This window comes from Salvelinus namaycush, chromosome 34 (assembly GCF_016432855.1).
Source record: "Salvelinus namaycush isolate Seneca chromosome 34, SaNama_1.0, whole genome shotgun sequence".
Lineage (NCBI taxonomy): Eukaryota > Metazoa > Chordata > Actinopteri > Salmoniformes > Salmonidae > Salvelinus > Salvelinus namaycush.
The window spans coordinates 23,943,091-23,966,913 of NC_052340.1; the positions used below are offsets into that span (position 1 = coordinate 23,943,091).

At 43.9% G+C, this 23,823-nt stretch overlaps 1 protein-coding gene across 2 annotated transcripts in view; it reads left to right on the forward strand.

Annotated features, from left to right (window-relative positions):
• Positions 1-23,823, forward strand: part of LOC120028687 (CD166 antigen homolog A-like) — a 68,329-nt gene that overhangs the window by 35,958 nt on the left and 8,548 nt on the right. For both annotated transcript variants that reach the window (XM_038973916.1, XM_038973915.1), the window contains exons 2-11: positions 12,529-12,635; positions 17,143-17,344; positions 17,514-17,578; positions 18,018-18,105; positions 18,380-18,538; positions 20,893-21,017; positions 21,276-21,408; positions 21,959-22,071; positions 22,336-22,462; positions 22,741-22,862. In XM_038973916.1, the coding sequence (XP_038829844.1) occupies positions 12,529-12,635; positions 17,143-17,344; positions 17,514-17,578; positions 18,018-18,105; positions 18,380-18,538; positions 20,893-21,017; positions 21,276-21,408; positions 21,959-22,071; positions 22,336-22,462; positions 22,741-22,862 (1,241 nt within the window). The remainder of the gene's footprint in view (positions 1-12,528; positions 12,636-17,142; positions 17,345-17,513; positions 17,579-18,017; positions 18,106-18,379; positions 18,539-20,892; positions 21,018-21,275; positions 21,409-21,958; positions 22,072-22,335; positions 22,463-22,740; positions 22,863-23,823) is intronic.

Below are 23,823 nucleotides of genomic sequence, written 5' to 3' on the forward strand. Positions count from 1 at the left end.
GTGCCGGAACTGGAGGCACCGGGCTAAGGACACGCACCTTCAGGCTAGTGCGGGGAGCAGGGACAGGGCACACTGACCTCTCGAAGCGCACTATAGGCCTGGTGCGTGGTACCGGAACTGGTGGTACCGGGCTAAGGGCACGCACCTCAGGGCGAGTGCGGGGAGAAGGAACAGTGCGTACAGGGCTCTGGAGACGCACAGGTGGCTTAGTGCGTGGTGCCGGAACTGGAGGCACTGGGCTGGAGACACGCACCATAGGGAGAGTGCGTGGAGGAGAAACAGGGCTCTGAAAACGCACTGGAAGCCTGGTGCGTGGTGTAGGCACTGGTGGTACTAGGCTGGGGCGGGAAGGTGGCACCGGAAATACCGGACCGTGTAGGCGTACTGGCTCCCTTGAGCACTGAGCCTGCCCAACCTTACCTGGTTGTATGCTCCCCGTCGCCTGACCAGTGCGGGGAGGTGGAATAACCCGCACCGGGCTATGTAGGCGAACCGGGGACACCATGCGTAAGGCTGGTGCCATGTAAGCCGGCCCAAGAAGACGTACTGGTGGCCAGATATGTAGAGCCGGCTTCATGGCACTTGGCTCAATGCTCAATCTAGCCCTACCAGTGCGGGGAGGTGGAATAACCCGCACTGGGCTATGCACACGTACAGGAGACACCGTGCGCTCTACTGCGTAACACGGTGTCTGCCCGTACTCCCGCTCTCCACGGTTAGCCTGGGAAGTGGGCGCAGGTCTCCTACCTGCCCTAGACCCACTACCTCTTAGCCCCCCCCCAAGAAATTTTTGGGGTTTCTTCTCGGGCTTCCTTGCTAGCCGCGTACCTTCATATCTGCGGTTTTGAGCTTGATTCTCCGGCTTCCAGCCACGTCTCTTTGCTGCCTCCTCATACCACCGCTCCTGGGCTCTCGCTGCTTCCATCTCCTCACGAGCGCGGCGATATTCCCCAATATGAGCCGACGAGGAGGAGCAGGGATTGAACCAAAATGCAGCGTTGGAATATGACATACTGATTTATTGAACAAGACGAAAAAACACGAAAACACTTTAACAAACTACAAAACAACAAACGACGTAGACGCACCTGAACATAAGAACTTACATATAACGAAGAACGCATGAAACAGGAACAGACTACATAAACCGAACAAACGAACAAACAAACTGAAAACAGTCCCGTGTGGCGCAACGTACACAGACACAGGAGACAACCACCCACAAACAAACAGTGTGAAAACACCTACCTTAATATGGCTCTCAATCAGAGGAAATGAAAACCACCTGCCTCTAATTGAGAGCCATATCAGGTCACCCTTAACAAACATAGAAACACACAACATAGACTACCCACCCAAACTCACGCCCTGACCGTCAAACACATACAAAATAACAGAAAACCGGTCAGGAACGTGACAATGGGTCCTACTTTTGCTGATCTTCCATCAGAATGTTGTACAAGGTGTCCTTTGTCAAGAACAGTCGTTGTTTGGATTTAGAACGTCCTTTTTCCCTCTTGAATTAGCAAGCGCACTAGCCAAGTGGCGCGAAGCTCTCCTTTCTGAACAAAGGCACACAACGCAACACGCCTAACGTCCCGAATAAATTTCAAAAATCTAATAAAACTATATTGAAAAAACATACTTTACGATGATATTGTCACATGTATCAAATAAAATCAAAGCCGGAGATAGTAGTCGCCTATAACGAAAGTTTTTCAGAAGGCAAATCCAGGTCCAACCTCGCGCCTTCCTGAAAACAGGAAATGGGTGACACGTCATTCCAAGACGATTTATTCCAACTCAGACCAAGATAAACACTCCATTTCTTCTCTCACAGCCTCTTGACATCCAGGGGAAGGTGTATGACGTGCATGTATATTAATACGTATCATGCCCATTTATAGGCAGGACCTAGAAGAGAGCATCGATTTCAGATTTTCCACTTCCTGGTCAGGAAGTTTGTGCCAAATGAGTTCTGTTTTACTCACAGATATAATTCAAACGGTTTTAGAAACTAGAGAGTGTTTTCTATCCAATAGTAATAATAATATGCATATTGTACGAGCAAGAATTGAGTACGAGGCCGTTTGAAATGGGCACCTTTTATCTGGCTACTCAATACTGCCCCTGCAGCCCAAACAGGTTAAAGGATCCACCAGATTTCATATGTTCTCATGTTCTGAGCAAGGAACATAAACGTTAGCTTTTTTGCATGGCACATATTGCACTTTTACTTTCTTCTCCAACACTGTGTTTTTGCATTGTTTAAACCAAATTGAACATGTTTCATTATTTTTTTGAGACTAAATTGATTTTATTTATGTATTATATTAAGTTAAATTAAGTGTTCATTGTATTCAGTATTGTGGTAATTGTCATTTATTTATTGTCATTTATTACAAATATATATATAAAAATCGGCTGATTAATCGGTATTGGCTTATTTTGGTCCCCCAATAATCGGTATTGAAAAATCACAATCGGTCGACCTCTAGCATGTATGTGATAGGCCAATCTGGCTAATGATGGTCATAATACTTCTTGACAGTGTCATAAAGTGCATTTTCTTAGTCCAAGTAAAGTAACAGAGGATGGTCATAATGCTTTATGACAGTGTCTTAAAGTGTATTTAAAGTGTATGCTTTATGACAGTGTCTTAAAGTGTATTTAAAGTGTATGTTTCTACAAGTTATTTAAAATAAGCTGAAAAAAACATGACTGAAAAGAATTAATTACAACAAAAGACTTATAAAACAAACTTTCAAATGAAAGGAAACTTCTTGGCAGGGAAAAAACACTATTTTATGTAGGTGTCATACCTAGCCATAAAATAATACAATTTATAAACGGTGGTTCGAGCCCTGAATGTTGATTGACTGACAGCCGCTGTATATCAGACCGTATACCACGGGTATGACAAAACATTTATTTTTACTACTCTAATTACGTTGGTAACCAGTTTATAATAGCAGTATGGCACCTCGGGGGTTTGTGGTATATTGCCAATATACCCCGGCTAAGGACTGTATCCAGGCACTCCGCGTTGCGTCGTGCATAATAGCAGCCCTTAACTGTAATACAAAAGGCCGTATACCACACCCCTTGGGCCTTATTGCTAAAAAATTGTCACAACACAGGCGAGTTCAACAAGGCTTCTTTTTGCAGCGAACATGTTGCAAGAGTAACAATTTCAGTTGAGCGATTTGAAATGAACATTGCAAAATGTTACGGGGAACATCAAACAGCTACTTTTTGTAAGTGATACTGTGGCTTTTTAGCGACAATATTCAAACTGAAAATTACTTAGCTATTCCTACTAAATATAGTAAAAGGCCACTTGATTATTTTTAGCGGCAGTTTAGACCTGAAACAGACACTTACGTTCACCGCACACTATCTTCTCAGACTGTAAGCTAATGTTAGCGAACGGTTGCGGCTAACACAAAACAAATGGAATATGTTAACTAACGTTAGCCAAACTATTTCCCTTGTTGAACGTAACTCAGGTGTAAAGATAAGGGTCATGACAGTGTTTTGAGTATATTATGACATGGTAATGACCGTGTCATACCATGTTATGACGCTGGGTGTCAAGTAAAGTGTTACCGGATAATGTGTTACAGTATGGTTGTGACACTATGCTCATGTAACAGCTGCCCAGCGAAGACAAGAAGACTGGTCTCGGCACCAGTGTAACAGATGTGACTGTACTTCGTAACTCTCTTCCATTGCGTTTTTAAAGAAAAAACTGTCCAGCCAGCAGCCCCAGTTGATTGGTGTTTATTCTGACGATAGACACAAGGAAGCACATTAGATGTGCAGGACAACAATATGTTGATGGCTGTAGATTTGTGATTTTTCTGTTAGCATGAAAATAACTGTGAATTAGCAGGGAGCTAATGCAACCATTGCATTTAGAACATGCTAACTAACTCACTCATAAAGCAGTAACATACATACAAAAGGACATCGCTGGAAGCCCACAATATCTACTGGGAACCGTACACATACATATACACTGAGTGTACAAAACATTCCATGACATAGACTGACAAGGTGAATCCAGGTGAAAGCTATAATCCCTTATTGATGTCACTTGGTAAATCCACTTCAAATCACTGTAGATGAAGGAGGGGAGACAGGTTAAAGAAGGATTTTTAATCCTTGAGACAATTGAGACATGGATTGTGTATGTGTACCATTCAGGGGGTGAATGGGCAAGACTAAATATTTAATTGCGCTTTCAATGGGGTATGGTAGTAGGTGTCAGGGGCACCGGTTTGTGTCAAGAATGGTCCACCACCCAAAGGACATCCAGCCAAAATGACAACTGTGGGAAGCATTGGAGTCAACATGGGCCAGCATCCCTGTGGAACGCTTTCGACTCCTTGTAGAGCCCATGCCCCGACAAAGGGGTGCAACTCAATACTATGGAAGTGTCCTTACTGTTTTGTACTCTCAGTGCATATACATATATAAATATATCCAACGTGTAATTAATAACATAGAATATATTTAGAACTGCACTGTTAGTCACATGTTGTCAACATGTGGTCAACCCTCCATCTGGAGAGCTCCTGTGTCACGTTCCTGACCGGTTTTCTGTTATTTTGTATGTGTTTGACGGTCAGGGCGTGAGTTTGGGTGGGTAGTCTATGTTATGTGTTTCTATGTTTGTTAAAGGGTGACCTGATATGGTTCTCAATTAGAGGCAGGTGGTTTTCATTTCCTCTGATTGAGAGCCATATTAAGGTAGGTGTTTTCACATTGATTGTTGTGGGTGGTTGTCTCCTGTGTCTGTGTATGTTGCGCCACTCGGGACTGTTTCGGTTTGTTTGTTTGTTCGTTCGTTTTGTGTAGTCTGTTTTTCCTGTTCGTGCGTTCTTCGTTACATGTAAGTTCTTACGTTCAGGTCAGTCTACATTCGTTTTGTTATTTTGTTTAGTATCAAGTATAGTTCGTTTTTTGTCTTGTTTAATAAATATAATGTCAAACTACCACGCTGCATATTGGTCATCTGATCCGTCTCTCCTCTCCTCGTCCGAGGAGGAGGAAGAGCTAGAGAATCGTTACAGAACCACCCACCGAACCAGAACCAAGCAGCGTGAGTTCGAGCAGTGGCCTACGAAACAGGAATCCTGGACATGGGAAGAAGTATTGGAGGGAAAAGGACACTGGGCTCATATTGGGGAATATCGCCGCGCTCGTGAGGAGATGGAAGCAGCGAGAGCCCAGGAGCGGTGGTATGAGGAGGCAGCAAGGAGACGTGGCTGGAAGCCCGCGAAGAAACCCCAAAAATTTCTTGGGGGGGGGCTAAGAGGTAGTGGGCCAAGGGCAGGTAGGAGACCTGCGCCCACTTCCCAGGCTAACCGTGGAGAGCGGGAGTACGGGCAGACACCGTGTTACGCAGTAGAGCGCACGGTGTCTCCTGTACGTGTGCATAGCCCGGTGCGGGTTATTCCACCTCCCCGCACTGGCAGGGCTAGATTGAGTATTGAGCCGGATGTCATGAAGCCGGTCCTACATATCTGGCCACCAGTGCGTCTCCTCGGGCCGGCATACATGGCACCAGCCTTACGCATGGTGTCCCCGGTTCGCCTACATAGCCCGGTGCGGGTTATTCCACCTCCCCGCACTGGTCGGGCAACGGGGAGCATTCAACCAGGTAAGGTTGGGCAGGCTCAATGCTCAAGGGAGCCAGTACGCCTGCACGGTCCGGTATTTCCGGCGCCACCTCCCCACCCCAGCCCAGTACCACCAGTGCCTACTCCACACACCAGGCTTCCAGTGCGTTTCCAGAGCCCTGTTCCTCCTCCACGCACTCTCCCTATGGTGCGTGTCTCCAGCCCAGTGCCTCCAGTTCCGGCACCACGCACTAAGCCACCTGTGCGTCTCCAGAGCCCTGTACACACTGTTCCTTCTCCCCGTACTCGTCCTGATGTGCGTGCCCTCAGCCCGGTGCCACCAGTGCCGGTACCACGCACCAGGTCCATAGTGCGTTTTGAGAGTCCAGTGTGCCCTGTCCCTGCTCCCCGCACTAGCCTGAAGGTGCGTGTCCTTAGCCCGGTGCCTCCAGTTCCGGCACCACGCACCAGGCCTACAGTGCGCCTCATCCGGCCAGAGCCATCCGTCTGCCCAGTGCCATCTGAGCCATCCGTCTCCCCAGTGCCATCTGAGCCATCCGTCTCCCCAGCGCCATCTGAGCCATCCGTCTCCCCAGCGCCATCTGAGCCATCCGTCTCCCCAGCGCCATCTGAGCCATCCGTCTCCCCAGCGCCATCTGAGCCATCCGTCTCCCCAGCGCCATCTGAGCCATCCGTCTGCCCAGTGCCGTCTGAGCCATCCGTCTGTCCCGAGCCGTCAGAGCCGTTAGTCAGTCAGGAGCCGCTAGAGCCATTCGTCAGTCAGGATCTGCCAGAGCCGCCAACCAGACAGGATCTGCCAGAGCCGCCAACCAGACAGGATCTGCCAGAGCCGCCAACCAGACAGGATCTGCCAGAGCCGCCAACCAGACAGGATCTGCCAGAGCCGCCAGCCAGCCATGAGCGTCCAGAGCCGTCAGCCAGCCATGAGCGTCCAGAGCCGTCAGCGAGCCATGAGCGTCCAGAGCCGTCAGCCAGCCATGAGCGTCCAGAGCCGTCAGCCAGCCATGAGCGTCCAGAGCCGTCAGCTAGCCATGAGCGTCCAGAGCCGTCAGCCAGCCATGAGCGTCCAGAGCTGTCAGCCAGCCATGAGCGTCCAGAGCCGTCAGCCAGCCATGAGCGTCCAGAGCCGTCAGCCAGCCATGAGCGTCCAGAGCCGTCAGCTAGCCATGAGCGTCCAGAGCCGTCAGCCAGCCATGAGCGTCCAGAGCCGTCAGCCAGCCATGAGCGTCCAGAGACGTCAGCCAGCCATGAGCGTCCAGAGCCGTCAGCCAGCCATGAGCGTCCAGAGCCGTCAGCCAGCCATGAGCGTCCAGAGCCGTCAGCCAGCCATGAGCGTCCAGAGCCGTCAGCTATCCATGAGCGTCCAGAGCCGTCAGCTAGCCATGAGCGTCCAGAGCCGTCAGCCAGTCATGAGCTGCCCCTCAGCCCAGAGCTGCCATTTATCCAGAACTGCCCCTCAGTCCAGAGCTGTCTCTCTGTCCGGAGCTGCCCTTCAGTCCGGAGTTGCCCCTCTATCCTGAGCTACCTCTCTATCCTGACCTACCTCTCTGTCCTGAGCTATCTCTCTGTCCTGAGCTACCTTATCCCGGTGCTGCCCCTTTTCCCGGTGCTGCCCCTTATCTTAAGGTTACCATTTAAATTAAGTGGGTGTAATATGAGGGTGGTCATTCTAAGGGGGAGACGTAAGCTGGGATTGACTATGGTGGGGTGGGGACCTCGCCCAGAGCCTGAGCCACCACCGTGGTCAGACGCCCACCCAGACCCTCCCCTAGACTTTTGGTGGTGCGTTCGGAGTACGCACCTTGAGGGGGGGGGGTTATGTCACGTTCCTGACCGGTTTTCTGTTATTTTGTATGTGTTTGACGGTCAGGGCGTGAGTTTGGGTGGGTAGTCTATGTTATGTGTTTCTATGTTTGTTAAAGGGTGACCTGATATGGTTCTCAATTAGAGGCAGGTGGTTTTCATTTCCTCTGATTGAGAGCCATATTAAGGTAGGTGTTTTCACATTGATTGTTGTGGGTGGTTGTCTCCTGTGTCTGTGTATGTTGCGCCACACGGGACTGTTTCGGTTTGTTTGTTCGTTCGTTCGTTTTGTGTAGTCTGTTTTTCCTGTTCGTGCGTTCTTCGTTACATGTAAGTTCTTACGTTCAGGTCAGTCTACATTCGTTTTGTTATTTTGTTTAGTATCAAGTATAGTTCGTTTTTTGTCTTGTTTAATAAATATAATGTCAAACTACCACGCTGCATATTGGTCATCTGATCCGTCTCTCCTCTCCTCGTCCGAGGAGGAGGAAGAGCTAGAGAATCGTTACATCCTGGGTGTGCAGGCTAGGCTTTTCCAACATTACAACCAAATACTTTTGTCTTTATAAAGTTATTCCCTCAGTCAATAAATCAGGGATCAAATGGTTAAGGTAGGCTACTTCAAAGAAAGTTATCTAATTAGACATGTTCATATGGGCTCAAATATTCATGTTTCGGGGGAGATCTATGCACAGCAAGTTAAAGGCAACGAAATGAATGCTTAGTTAGCTATAGTTAACTAGCAAGATGGCATCCCAAGTGGTGCAGTGGTCTAAGGCACTGCATCGCTATGCTAGAGGACTCTGCAGTCCATCTCATTCCAAACCATCTCAAAAGTCAAACAATAAGTTGTACATATTCACTTTGTGTGCAGAAAAAGTGTTTAACATAATTTTTTAATTACAACCTCATCTCTGTACTACACACATACAATTATCCATAAGGTCCCTCAGTCGAGCGCTGATTTTTAAACACAGATTTAACCACAAAGACCAGGGTGGTTTTCCAATGCCTCGCAAAGAAAGGCACCTATGAGTAAATTGGTCAAAATAAAAAAAAGCAGACATTGAATATCCCTTTGAGCATGGTGAAGTTTTTAATTACACGTTTGATGGTGTATCAATATACCCAGTCACTACAAAGATACAGGTGTCCTTCCTAATTCAGTTGCTTGGGAGGAAGGAAACCACTCAGGGATTTCACCATTAGGCCAATGGTGACTTTAAAACAGTTACAGAGTTTAATTGCTGTGATAGGAGAAAACTGAGGATAGATCAGCATTATCGTTACTCCACAATAACCTAATTGACAGAGTGAAAAGAAGGAAGCCTGTACAGAAACATGCATCATTTTTGCAACAAGGCACTAAAGTAATACTGCAAAAAATGTGTCAAACCAATTCGTTTTTTTATCCTGAATACAAAGTGTTATGTATGGGGAAAATCCAATACAACACATTACTGAGTACAACTTTCCATATTTTCAAGCATCATGTTATGGGTATGTCTGTAATTGTTAAGGACTAGAGAGTTTTTCAGGATAAAAAAGATACGGAATGCAGCAAAACACAGGCAAAATCCTAGAGGAAAACTTGGTTCAGTCTGCTTTCCACCAGACATTGGGAGATTAATGTACCTTTCAGCAGGCAAAATCTAGACTGGAGTTGCTTACCAAGAAGACAGTGAATGTTCCTGAGTGGCCGAGTTACAGTTTTGACTTAAATCTGCTTAAAAATGTATGGCAAGACTTGAAAATGGTTGTCTAGCAATGATCATGTAACGCTCGTCCTCCTCCTCGTCTGAAGAGGAGCATGGATCGGACCAAAACGCAGCGTGGTCCTCCTCCTCGTCTGAAGAGGAGCATGGATCGGACCAAAACGCAGCGTGGTCCTCCTCCTCGTCTGAAGAGGAGCATGGATCGGACCAAAACGCAGCGTGGTTTGAATACATACTTGTTTTATTAAAGAAAGACGAACACGAAAAAACACTTGATAAACTACAAAACAATAAACAACGTTAACAGACCTGAACTTGAGAACATATAACATGAACGCACGAACAGGAAGGAACACACGAATGAATGAACGAAACGAACGAAAACAGTCCCGTGTGGCACAAACACTGACACAGGAACAATCACCCACAAACAAACAGTGAGAACAGCCTACCTAAATATGGTTCTCAATCAGAGGAAACGTAAAACACCTGCCCCTGATTGAGAACCATATCAGGCTAGATAACAATGAACCCAACATAGAAACACATAACATAGAATGCCCACCCAGCTCACGTCCTGACCAACTAAACAAGACTAAACAAAGGAAATAAGGTCAGGAACGTGACAGATCAACAATCAATTTGACAGAGCTTGAAGAATTTTGAAAATAATATTGGACAAATATTGTACAATCCAGGTGTGCAAAGCTCTTAGAGACTTACCTAGAAAGACTCACAGTTGTAATCTCTGCCAAAGGTACTTCTACAAAGTATTGATTCAGGGGTGTGAATACTTATGGAAATTTGATATTTCTGTATTTCATTTTCAATAAATTTGCTAAAAATGTTTTCACTTTGTCATTATGGAGTGTTGTCTGTAGAAAAAAATATTTTATCAATTTTGAATTCAGGCTGTGACACAACAAAATGTGAAATAAGTCAAGGGAAATGAATACTTTCTGAAGGCACTGTATATGCCAGTGATTTGTTTAGCATAGCAATGTCGAATGAATAGAAATATTAGAATTAAGGACTGGTTCAAAACATGAGAAAAGATCTAATGACCAGCCCACTTGGGTAGCAACTTCAAAATGCAAAAAAGATTTAACTCGTTAAAATAATGTTTTTAATGAAAACATTTATTTAATATTTGTATAAATATGTTGGCAACCGTTTTATGAAAGCAATAAGGCTCTTGAGCCAGGGGATTATCGTGTGATAACTCCTGACTAAAGGTTGTTCTTAGGCCCGAGGCGATAATCCCTGGGTTCTTATGCCTTACTTCTTAAGTAGTTCTACACACCGTTCTACTACTAATGTTCTGTTTTTGAAACTAAACATTAAATGGAGTGCACACGTCATTTGTAATAAAAACATAGTGGGGTTTTAAGGCTAGTAATTGTCACGCCCTGGCCTTAGTTATCTTTGTTTTCTTTATTATTTTAGTTAGGTCAGGGTGTGACATGGGGGATGTATGTGTTTTGTATTGTCTAGGGGTTTTCATATGTTTATGGGGCAGTGTCTAGTCTAGGTGTTTGTATGTCTATGGCTGCCTAGATTGGTTCTCAATTAGAGGCAGCTGTTGAGCATTGTCTCTGATTGGGAGCCATATTTAGGCAGCCATATTCATTGGGTATTTCGTGGGTTATTGTCTATGTCTATGTTGCATGTTAGCACATTGTTTATATAGCTTCACGTTTGTTGTTTTTGTTTAGTTTGTAAAGTGTTCTTCGTTTCGTGTCATTAAACGAGAAGAATGTATTCTAACCACGCTGCGCTTTGGTCCTCCTCTCTTCCACCATACGACGATCGTGACAGTAATTTAAATGGCTGATTATTCAGTTCATGGTTACCATTGTGTCATGTTGATGGTCACCTACTCTTGTTGCTGAGGATTACCTTATCTCAACAGGCAGCAGGAGCTTTATCGTCTGTAATCGTGTAATTTAGCACACTGATTCGTTCCCATTGTGGTCCATTGCAGTCTGGACAGATAGTATTTTTTTTTTACAAACTAATTTAAAGTTCTCCAAGAGGGTGAACACGGCTTTATTTGACTATTCAAAAATACATATTTGAATATGAATTACAAGGAGTAGTTATTATCCAATGGAAATAGGATAACTTCACAACTGCTTTGTTTGAGATTATACTGTATGGTTTTGTGGGGGTGTAATATTTAGAACTTGGATTTTAGACTTTTGGTTAAACATTTATATTGAATAAGGTTGTGTTTTTGTAAATCCTTGTAACTCCCTTTGTCACTGTCCAGTATTTGCAGGTCTACCAGGTTCTATTACTGTGTTCAGTTTGACGTGTAACAGAATGGGTATTGAGTGTAGAAAATCACACGTTGGGCTATTAGATCTGGTGTGCACATACAGTACAGGATGCAGGATGCCACTGGTCACTCTGGACAGATCTGTGTGGACTCCATGGTAACCATGGTAAAAGCATTTACTCCCATTCAAAAGGGATTCAAATTCAATGGTGCATGGGAAGCAAATGAAAACACTTCTAATGGTTACTTACTGCTTGCTGACAGGAAAAATAAATATTTCTGTGTTTTTCATTGGGGAAAAAACAACACTATATTGAAGTGGCATGTGTAAACAGTGTAGCGAGCGTCTATACAGATAGCATACCCTGCTGCTGCTGCTTTTGTTGAGAAGATTAGATCCCCTGATGTTGCAATGGAGGTGATCAATTTAGGTTTGAATGTAAAATGGATCTGGACAGTTGAGTACTTAGTTAATTGTTTACGTATGGGGTTAAGGCTTTTTACCAGTAAATCTAGCAGGTACAGTATGTTAATTGCCGTCCTTTAGCCTCCGTTCAAGGGGTTTTATTGGTTCCATGGCTCTCCTATGTCATTTCCTTTCCTACACACCCCCTAACCCTGACCTGAACTCTGGAAAGGCTGAAATGTGAGTGCTGTTTATGGCTAGCTGAGCAACACCTTGTAATCAGTTGAACCATGGAGGACCTCTTTTTTCTCTCTCTATGCCTGTGTGACTATCCCTCCCCTCAGTCCCCTGTTTTTTCTCTCTCTCATGCTGGACTTTGTCTCCACAGCAACATATTGGGGGCAGGAAAGGTTGTGAAGTAAAGTGGCTGTAAATAAGCAATTTCAAACGTTGGCTACCCTTGTGCATTTCGTTAATGTGCTATAAGGTAGACAGACACCTGTCAATTAACAACCTGTTAGATTAGATATATTTATGAAGATGAGCTGGAATTCCCCACAAAAATCAGTAAGACCTGAATCCATTTGAATGTAAATAGATCTCGGGCTGTGTTAAATATAATCAAATTGTCCCACAGACTGAGTAAATAACCATGTGTTTTTCACTCTCTCTCAGTGAGCGGTATGGATACAGTTATCGGCCTGTATGGAGAGACCATTGAGGTGCCATGCAACAATGGAGCCCCCAAACCAAAGGACCTGTTCATGACCAAATGGAAATACGTAAGTTGTTCATATACACTTAATGTTTTGAGTGTATCAAAACATTAAGAACACCTTCTAAATATTTTGTTGCTCCCCCAATTGCCCTTAGAACAGCCTCAATTCGTTGGGGCATGGATTCTAAAAGGTTTCGAAAGTGTTCCACAGGGATGCTGGCCCATGTTGACTCCAATGCTTCCCACAGTTGTGTCAAGTTGGCTGGATGTCCTTTGGGTGGTGGACCATTCTTGATACACACAGGAAACTGTTGAGTGTGAAAAACCCAGCAGCGTTGCAGTTCTTGACACACTCAAACCGATACCATATCCCGTTCATAGGCACTTAAATCTTTTGTCTTGCCCAAAAACTTGAAATTGGTGAACTTAATTATAGATCAGATCAAATCTAATTTATTTATATAGCCCTTCTTACATCAGCTGATATATCAAAGTGCTGTACAGAAACACAGCCTAAAACCCCAAACAGCAAGCAATGCAGGTGTAGAAGCACGGTGGCTAGGAAAAACTCCCTAGAACACGTACTTATGCAGTTAAATTAAATCGTAAGAGAAAATATATATTTTACAAACATGCTTTTATTGATTGTAAAATTTATTTAAAAAAGGTATGGAATACAGTTATGGGCTTACTTGGTAAATCTATTTCATCATGCCCATCTAGTGTGGAGGTTGACGGGAGAACAATAACAAAACCAGCTGATATTGCCAATCATTTTGCAGATTTTTTTTTACAGAGAAAACTCATTTACTGAGAGATAATGTAAACACCCATTCTTGCAAACAAGCCAATGGATTGATGATCGTATTATGAGCAAAAAAACTGTTATTTTAGTCTACCATTGGTGTCTGTAGAGGAGGTGTTAAACCTATTAAAGTCATTACCTATGGTTAATCTACAGATGATGATCTTATGGACAATTTTTGACTTTACTATACTGCTCCCCAGATTGCAGCTCCACTGAAATACATATTTAATTGGTCACTGGAAAAGGGGAAATTTCCAAATGTTTGGAAGAATGCTAAACTGTGTCCAATCCGAAAGACGGCAAAGAACCCATTACTCCTGCCAATAGTCAGTCTACTATTGTGTGTAGACAAATATGGGAGTATCTGGAAAATAATGATCTGGTCACAGCCGATCAGCATGCTTATCACAAAAAACATTCCACTACCACTGCATTGGTTGACATGAATGCTATGGATAATGGCAGGTTTGTGGGTGTACTATTTTTAGATTTCAGTGCAGCATTTGATTTAGTGGATCATTAAATAACTGGGACAAAAATATTGCATTATGGGTTTAAGGGGGCAGCATGGAATTGGGTACAGTCATATCTAACTGACAGGAAACAGTCCACCTACAGTATATCAATGGGTCGTTTTCTTCCCCTCATGGTTTAAACTGTGGAATACCGCAGGGCAGCTGCCTTGGGCCACTTGTTTACTTAATATATATCAACGACCTTCCTTATGCTTTATCTGAAACTCAAGCTACTATATTTGCAGATGATACTACAATTTATACAGCAAGACAATCGGTACAGCAAACAATCGGTACAGCAAGCTACAAGTAGATCTTGGAAATATCAGGGAGTGGGTTTTCCAGAACAAACTTGTTTTGAATGCCAAGAAAACCAAAGTTATGTTGGTCTGTTCCACCAGGAAAAGGCCAACACAGCATGGGAATGCAATTAAGCTTGGGGGAGTACGAATTGAGGAAGTGGCAGAAACCAAACTACTTGGTGTGCAGCTAAACAACTGCTTATCATGGTCGTCTCATATAACTAATATATGTAAAAAATAAAAAACTCCATGCATGATCAGAAGGATAGCTAAATATTTACCGAGAAAGATTCTTAAGCTAACAACCCAAGCATTAATTGGGAGTTAGGTGAACTACTGTTCTGTGGTCTGGGGAAATGCATCATCAAATCAAATCCAATGTTATTGGTCACATACACGTGATTAGCAGATGTTATTGCAGATGTAACGAAATGCTTGTGCTTCTAGTTCCAACAGTGCAGTAATATCTAACAAGTAATATCTAACAAATTACACAACATATACCCAATACACACAAATCTAAGTAGGAATGATTTAAGACTATATACATATGGATGAGCGATGTCAGAGCGGAACGGACTAAGATACAGTAGAATAGTATAGAATACAATATATACATATGAGATGAGTAATGCAAGATATGAAAAACATTATTAAGTGAATGAGATACCGTAGAATAGTATAGAAAACATTATATACATATGAGATGAGTAATGCCAGATTTGTAAACACTATTAAAGTGATTAGTGTTCCATTCCTTAAAGTGGCCAGTGATTTCTAGTCTATGCCTATAGGCAGCAGCCTCTAATGTGCTAGTGATGGCTGTTTAACAGTCTGATGGCCTTGAGATAGAAGCTGTTTTTCAGTTTCTTGGTCCCATCTTTGATGCACCTGTACTGACCTCGCCTGGATGATAGCGGGGTGAACAAGCAGTGGCTCGGGTGGTTGATGTCCTTGATGATCTTTTTGGCCTTCCTGTGACATCGGGTGCTGTAGGTGTCCTGGAGGGTGGGTAGTTTGCCCCCGGTAATGTATTGGGCAGACCGCACCACCCTCTGGAGAGCCTTGTGGTTGCGGGCGGTGCAGTTGCCATACCAGGCGGTGATATAGCCCGACAGGATGCTTTCAATTGTGCATCTGCAAAAGTTTGTGAGGGTTTTAGGTGACAAGCCAAATTTCTTTAGCCTCCTGAGGTTGAAGAGGCTCTGTTTCGCCTTCTTCACCACACTGTCTGTATGGGTGGTCCATTTCAGTTTGTCAGTGATGTGTACGCCAAGGGACTTGAAGCTTTCCACCTTTTCCACTGCGGTCCCGTCGATGTAGATAGGGGGGTGCACCCTCTGCTGTTTTCTGAAGTCCACGATCATCTCCTAATCAGCAGGTGAGATTAGGAGGCTGCAGATTGGACAGAACAAAGCAGCAAGAATTGTTTTAAGGTGGAGATATGGTTCTTCTGTTGTAGTCATGCACAATGCTCTTGGGTGGTCTTGGGTGGTCAAAACATGCTTATTTTATTTCACAATGTACACCATTTAAAACGGCCAAACTCCATTCACAAAAGTATTCAGTTAGTAAGAGACAGACATTCAGTCAATACTAGGAATAGATTGTCCACCGTCTATGTGTTATCCCGGCAGAAAAGAGAAATAGGCTGAATAACATTTAGATTCAGAGTAATAAAGAAATTGAATAATTTATCTGAGCAAACCAGAAACCTTTCAATATATAAATTAAAACAATATTTTAGAACCATTTAAATATAATAAATTGGAAGGTTGTGCAGGGCTATGGTAGATGAAGGAACAAATCTATCTTTTCAGACTGTAAGTGTCACGCCCTGACCATAGTTTGCGTTGTATGTTTATATGTTTTGTCTGGTCAGGGTGTGATATGAGTGGGCATTCTATGTTGTATGTCTAGTTTGTCTGTTTCTATGTGTTTGGCCTGATATGGTTCTCAATCAGAGGCAGGTGTTAGTCGTTGTCTCTGATTGGGAGCCATATTTAGGTAGTTTTGTCTTTGTGTGTTGTGGGTGATTGTTCCTGTTCCTGTGTTTGTGTTCACTATTACGGGACTGTTACGTTTTCGTTCGTTTGTCGGTTTATTGTTTTGTTCGTTGTTTAAGTATCCTTATTAAAATGAATACTCACCACGCGGTCCTCTGATCCTTCCTACTATTCCTCCTCAGAAGAGGAAGACGAGCGTTACAGTAAGAGTATTTATCTGGTCAATATGTCAGTGTTATATGTCTGTTGTTTGTAACAGTGTGTTAGATGTGAAAATGTGATTGTATTATAAACTGTATTTTAATGTTTAAGGACTCTTGGAAGATTAGTCCAAATGAAGACTAAAAGATCCTAATAAAATAAAATCAAAATCACCCTCTGAATGGCACACACACAATCAATGTCTCACTTGTATCAAGGCTTAAAAATCCTTCTTTAACCTATTTCCCCCCTTTTAACTACACTTGTTGAAGTGGATTTAACAAGCTACATCAATAAGGGATCATAGCCTTCACCTGAATTCACCTGGTCAGTCTATGTCATGGAAAGAGCAGGTGTTCCTGCCTAAAGTTCACTGGGCTAATGTTGGAGAGACTGATAGAGACTGAGACAAACACATATCTGAACCCCACCCTGTCTGGACACACATATACACCTTTAAGTGTATTTCCACTGTGAAGACCACAAGGAGATATAATATTTTGTATACTATATGTATACATGTCCTCTTTACACCTTCAAACTTCCACAGCAGCAAAAGTGTAAAAAGAATGGTTGATATTCTAAAATAGCTATTAATAAGTCACAAATTAAGTCTATTTAGCTCCTGCACCATTAGTGGGTGCATGTTTTGTTCAATGGTTTTTATACCAAGACAGTCTTAAAGTAGTGCAGCTCCATTAGCTAAGTTTTTAAAACCCAAACTGTTTTATATTTACAGGATGATGGAGACCTGCTGACCCAGCTTAAAGACCAGGACGCCTCTGTCATAGCCACTGACAAGTACAAGGACCGTGTCAGCATGGCCGAAAACTCCAGCCTGCTGATTGCTGCAGCAACACTGAAGGACGAGAAGACTTTTACTTGCATGGTGGTGGCTGGGGCTGACATCTCAGAATACCCAGTCAAACTCCTTATCCACAGTGGGTACATAAGGGCAATAGTGCAGCCATACTAATGCATGCTATGGAATGGGCCTTTGAGGTACAAGTCAATGCTGTGCTGTGTGATATTATTATGGTTAGCCCTGGTGATAGTGAGTGCTCTCTGAGATGCCTACAGCTAGTTAATGTTATGAACTGTGTTCTACAGAGGCTCCAACCGGAGTGGAGATCACAGCCCTAGCCACGGAGCTGGAGATTGGCAAACCAACCCAGGTAGGTTCATCATGTGCTTTGCTTATGCCTACATTATATTAAGCAGGAATATCAAGGGAAATCCTTCATTGCAGATGAAGTATCTTGAGGCAAACTAAAGAAGGACGGTGCTGCTGGAATGATGAGAGATTTGAAGTGATCCTGATGAATTAGTAAACAGCAGAATATCCCTCCAATTAAAACAACCATGGGATCTAAGAGGGGGTTTAAAATGCTTTGGGCATTTCATGCTACATGAGGGGAGTTCACAAATGCAGTAAAGCCAACACAGATGAGAGATAGTTTGCACAGATATTTGATAAATTTAGCAACATTTTGGAATTTTACTGGGCTACTTTCATAACATAAGGATTTTCCAACCTTTCGTGTGCCCTTGTGGATTGTTCTAAAAGAGGATTTTGCAGCTTTTTTTCCTCACTTTGTTTTATCATCTGCACAGCTAGGGCAATGCAGCACCTCTGATGCCAACCCAGCTGCCAGCATCACATGGTTCAAGAACAAGAAACCTCTGGTGGCTGATGGGAAAGGTACGTTATTGAAATTCTAATGGATTATTTACAAGTGGTAAATAATGAAGATTGCACATTCACACATTTCACTTGTTCGGTGTGAGATTCCAAAAGAACCGAGCAGTGAAATATCACCTCTAGAGCTATATATTTTCTTCAATACTCATAAATGTGTCTGTTTCTACAGGATCTAAAATGTCAGTGACTTGGTGATCATATTATTATTTATCTGTGTGTCTGTAAGCTACTCTGTGACCATACCATTTCTAATCAGTATTGTTGTGATTTTTAGGCATTATAATCAGTTCCAACGTAAAGGTGGACGAAGTCACTGGCCTCACCACCACCTCCTCCACTCTGCACTACACAGCTGAGAAGGGAGACACAGCAGCTCTGTTCACCTGCGGGGCGTTGAATACCTTGTCCTCTCCAGTCTCCTTCACTGTCACCTGTAAGTAACCAGAGAGCCACCAAACTACTCCAACTACCCAAACTAGCCCAACTGCCCCAAAGACCTAAACTGACCAAACCAACCTCAAACTGCCTCAACTACCCTTACTACCCAAGCTACCCCAACTACCGTAACTGCCTCAACTAACCGACACAACTTCCCTAACCGCTGGTTGTCCTAGGAAGGCTTTTTGATCTGCTATCAGCCTCAGCAGTCAGCAGTTAGTGTATCGACAACCAGATTGATGGCTATTTTATTTTCAAGTTATAGTTGGATAATTTGTGCCTCTATGGCTTTTTTCTTGCAGCCCAGACAGACAACAACAATGACACCGTAATGGCACTAATTTAAAAATGAGGTGAGCATGAGTCTGTTGTGGGAGTGATTTGGAGCATAGCGTTCAAGGAATAGCATAGTCGGTGTTATTTGCTCTAGATGGCCCTTTAAATAGGACAGGGCTCAGATGCTGTTTGAATCCTGTTTTTAAAGAAATGTGGGCAATTTGGCTCGTCTGGAGCAGTACCATTGACGTTTGAAAGGAGCTTTTTGTCTAGAGCCTTGGGGTGTGACTGCCATTCGAACAGCTCCAACGCTGCATTCAAAAGCAGCCATCGCCACAGGGACACACTCAGAAATGGAGTGTACAGCCCTGAGGATTTCACTAGCTTGGCTAGTCTGCTCCCTGTGATGGTCTCAGAAGCCCTGTCAAACCAGGGTCACTGTCAATCACCACATTCTTATCGGCAGACTCAACAGCCTTGGTTTCTCAAATGACTGCCTCGCCTGCTTCACCACAACTACTTCTCAGACAGAGTTCAGTGTGTCAAATCGGAGGGCCTGTTGTCCGAACCTCTGGCAGTCTCTATAGGGGTGCCACAGGGTTCAATCCTTGGGCCGAGTCTTCTCTGTATACATCAATGATATCGCACTTGCTGCTGGTGATTCTCTGATCCACCTCTACGCAGACGACACCATTCTGTATACTTCTGGCCCTTCTTTGGACACTGTTTTAACCAACCTCCAGATGAGATTCAATGCCATTCAAATCCTTCCATGGCCTCCAACAGCTCTTAAATGCAAGTAAAACTAAATGTATGCTCTTCAACCGATCGCTGCCCACACCTGCCCGCCCGTCCAGCATCACTACTCTGGACGGTTCTGACTTAGAATATGTGGACAACTACAAATACCTAGGTGTCTGGTTAGACTGTAAACTCTCCTTCCAGACTCACATTAAGCATCTCCAATCCAAAATTAAATTAAATCTAGAATCAGCTTCCTATTTCGCAACAAAGCATCCTTCGTTCGTGCTGCCAAACATACCCTCGTAAAACTGACTATCCTACCGATCCTTGACTTCGGCGATGTCATTTACAAAATAGCCTCCAACACTCTACTCAGCAAATTGGATCCAGTATATCACAGTGCCATCCGTTTTGTCACCAAAGCCCCATATACTACCCACCACTGTGACCTGTATGCTCTCGTTGGCTTGGCTGGCCCTCACTTCATATTCGTTGCCAAACCCACTGGCTCCAGGTCATCTATAAGTCTTTTCTAGGTAAAGCTCCGCCTTATCTCAGCTCACTGGTCACCATAGCAACATCCACCCGTAGCACGCGCTCCAGCAGGTATATTTCACTGGTAACCCCCAAAGCCAACACCTCCTTTGGCCGCCTTTCCTTCCAGTTCTCTGCTGCCAATGACTGGAACGAATTGCAAAAATCACTGAAGCTGGAGACTCATATCTCCCTCACTAGCTTTAAGCACCAGCTGTCAGAGCAGCTCACAGATTTCTGCACCTGTACACAGCCCACCTGTAAATAGCCCATCCAACTACCTCATCCCCATACTGTTATTTATTTTATTTATTTGCTCCTTTGCACCACAGTATCTCTACTTGCACACTCATCTTCTGCACATCTATCACTCCAGTGTTTAATTGCTATATTGTAATTATTTCGCCACTATGGCCTATTTATTGCCTTACCTCCCTTATCCTACCTCATTTGCACACACTGTATATAGACTTTTTCTATTGTATTATTGACTGTATGTTTGTTTATTCCATGTGTAACTCTGTGTTGTTGTTTGTGTCGCACTGCTTTGCTTTATCTTGGCCAGGTTGCAGTTGTAAATGAGAACTTGTTCTCAACTAGCTTACCTGGTTAAATAAAGGTGAAATCATTTTTTAAAACTGTGTGCCAGGTCTCAGCCTGACTGTGTCCTCCTCCTCTCTGACCTCTTTTCTCTCTCTCTCTCTCTCGCTCTTTCCCTCTCTGCTGTTCACTCTCTGCTGTTCTCTTGCTCCTGTTCTCTCTCTCCTGTTCTGTCTCTCTGTCCTCTCCCAACAGACCCCACAGAGAGGATCAGTCTGCATGTCATTTCGAAAGGGCCCCTAATGGAAGGAGCCAACGTGACTCTGAAGTGCAAGGCCGACGGGAACCCACCTCCCACCAGCTTCAACTTCCACATTCTGGCAAGCTCTCAGTGATATGACTCCATTACCCTCCCACACAACCAGAAACCCCACCTGGCATACTGTATGCCCTTAGTTCCTACTCTGATCCCATTAATTACTTGCCTTCTACTACTATTGTCCTCTTTAACCCAGTCGAACCCTACACCTGGTCAAACTCTACACATCCTACACCATCCACCCTGTCTTTAAAGCGCTACATTAACCTAGACTCAAGCCCATCTGAGAGTTTCCAAATGTATTCTTATGTTCCTAAAGGGAAAGGTGGTGAAGGTGGAGAACTCTGACTCCTATACTGTGACTGATGTCACACGTGAAAGCACAGGGGAATACAAGTGTTCTATCATTGACAATGCCAAGATGGAAGACTCCAAGAACATTACCATCAATTGTAAGTCACTCTTTATCTACAGATATCTTGATCAATGGTTTAAGTTATTGATTATGCGCTCTTCAATTAAGTTACGTATTATCTTCAACTGAGATACTGCCAGCAATTTCTTTAACGATGCTAGGCCAGCAATGAATTCATGAGAAATACCAGCCATAATGATAGCCCACTTCCTCCTGCTATAGATTGCATTACTCATCATCTAATTCATAATTAATTTTATGTCCGGCTGTATAACCTCATTAGGGTTAGTTTTCTCAAAGGGGAACATTGTCAGAGTATATTTCCGTTTGCAACCTCATCCCTCAGCAGGAAAGGACATACGGTTTGTTATAGAGAATAGAAGCCGAGCATCTCCTCTCACGCTGTGAGGTGAAAATGCTTGGAGAGCTCAGGTCCTTTAATGCGTTAAATAAGCTGGATCAATGAGGAGGTGCTGGGGCTTCTGTAGGGAGCTGATATGGTTTTCAACAGGAGTGCTGTGGCCCCGTCTCCTCCAGACTGTTAAACTGCCTGTTTACAGTGTGTCCTCCTCCCTTCTCCCTTTCAGACTTGGATATGAGTTTGAGCCCCTCAGGGAAGGTGATGAAGAGCTTTGGCGAAGGCTTGGCTCTGACCCTGCAGACCCATGCATCTGGAGAACTTAAGGTGTCTTGGACTAAGGTAAGACTAAACAGTACCAAAGTTATTATAAGGCCAAACCTTATGTTTTTGGTTGGAAATGGGTGATAAAACCTTCTCAAAGCGATAAGACTTCCCGTGTTTTTCATCCTTTTAATGTAGGTGAAGGTAGCCGACAGGTTGATGGTTCAAATACCTGAGCCGACTGCGTGAAAAATATGTTGATACTCCCTTGAGCAAGGCACTTAAACTTGTTGCTCTGAATAAGAGTGTCTGGTAATTGTCAGTTTTGTTCATTCATTTCAGGACAATGGCAAGCTGGACAGTAGTCCCACATTTGACAAGCTGACCTACTCTGATTCTGGAAAGTATGAGGTTGTGGTCACCATGGGTGCTCTCATCAAGAAAGCCTCTTTTGAGCTGGTCGTTGAAGGTAAAAACTTTGACAGTTACTCAGATATGGCTTTTCTGTTGTTACTGGGCACATTCAACGCTGTTTCACAGAAATCGATTTTTGTACTTGTTCCTAATGATAGAGATTTTTATTCAAAGATCCCGATTCCCCAGTGGATGGCAGTCTCACTTGAGGGAGAGGCTTTCTCCATATTTGTTTGTGTTGTCCATACCTCATGTGGTGTTGTGGCATGGCATGGTGTGATCATTTTCTTGTTCGTTCTGGTGTAGCTGAGGAGGCCGTGCGTCTTCTTGCAGGTGTTCCAGTCATTCGGCGGGTGGCCAAGCAGCGCGGCGAGGACGGCCAGCATAAGGTACTTACCTGCGAGGCTGAGGGCTCCCCCAAACCCACTGTGGCCTGGAGCGTCAACGGTACCTCGGTATGAACAAACACAGACATCTTCACTAAGGCGCCAGGACACTCCACTGACACACAGGAGGCGCCATTAGACTTCACACCCATAGAGACAGTCATTATACAGATCACACATACTGTATTTATCCATCAGTTACTGTAAAAAGCACAACACCCTTATCTATCTTGGAATTGCAGCAAAGACTCACAAAATCATTAGTCTATCTGGAATTCTCTCAAAGTAACACTTTGTGCCATGCACCCATTTTTGTGTGGCGTGTCACCACATGAACGGAATGGAACACACAAATCCTCGCCATCTTTCCGGATGTGTTACTGCCAATATGAAAGCAGCTCCTGACCTTATAAAAAGAGTCCATTTAAGCTTCCTTTTATTGGAATCTGTCAGGAAGCCAGGGATCTCTAAATCTGTGAGGTTTACAGTCAATGAACCTTTGGATGTCTTTGTAGTGAATCAGTGCTTGTGGTTTTTTACTCTCCACACTCTATTTCAGACAGACAGAAACTTCCCCCATAATATTTTTCACTATGTTACTATTTGTGACTTCCTAAGTAACTTGTATTCTTGAAACTTTACTGACTGACACTTTCCAAATGGATGGGCTCAGTGTTTTTGTAGATAGGTTTCCTTCTCTCAGATGCACACCACGTTTATTATGCATTAGTCTGTCATGAAGACAAAGGCTTTTTGTTCTTGGCGTACCTGTGTGTGCACTGATAGCACAGCTACACAATGAGCCAGCGTGAGATGATGTGCAGCTGTCTGTGTGTGTGTGTGTGTGTGTGTGTGTGTGTGTGTGTGTGTGTGTGTGTGTGTGTGTGTGTGTGTGTGTGTGTGTGTGTGTGTGTGTGTGTGTGTGTGTGTGTGTGTGTGTGTATTTTTTTTGTGTGTGGGTGCATGTGTGTGGTCATGGCTCATGACCACGCACACACCCATTGGGTCTGCATGACTAATCCAATCCAAT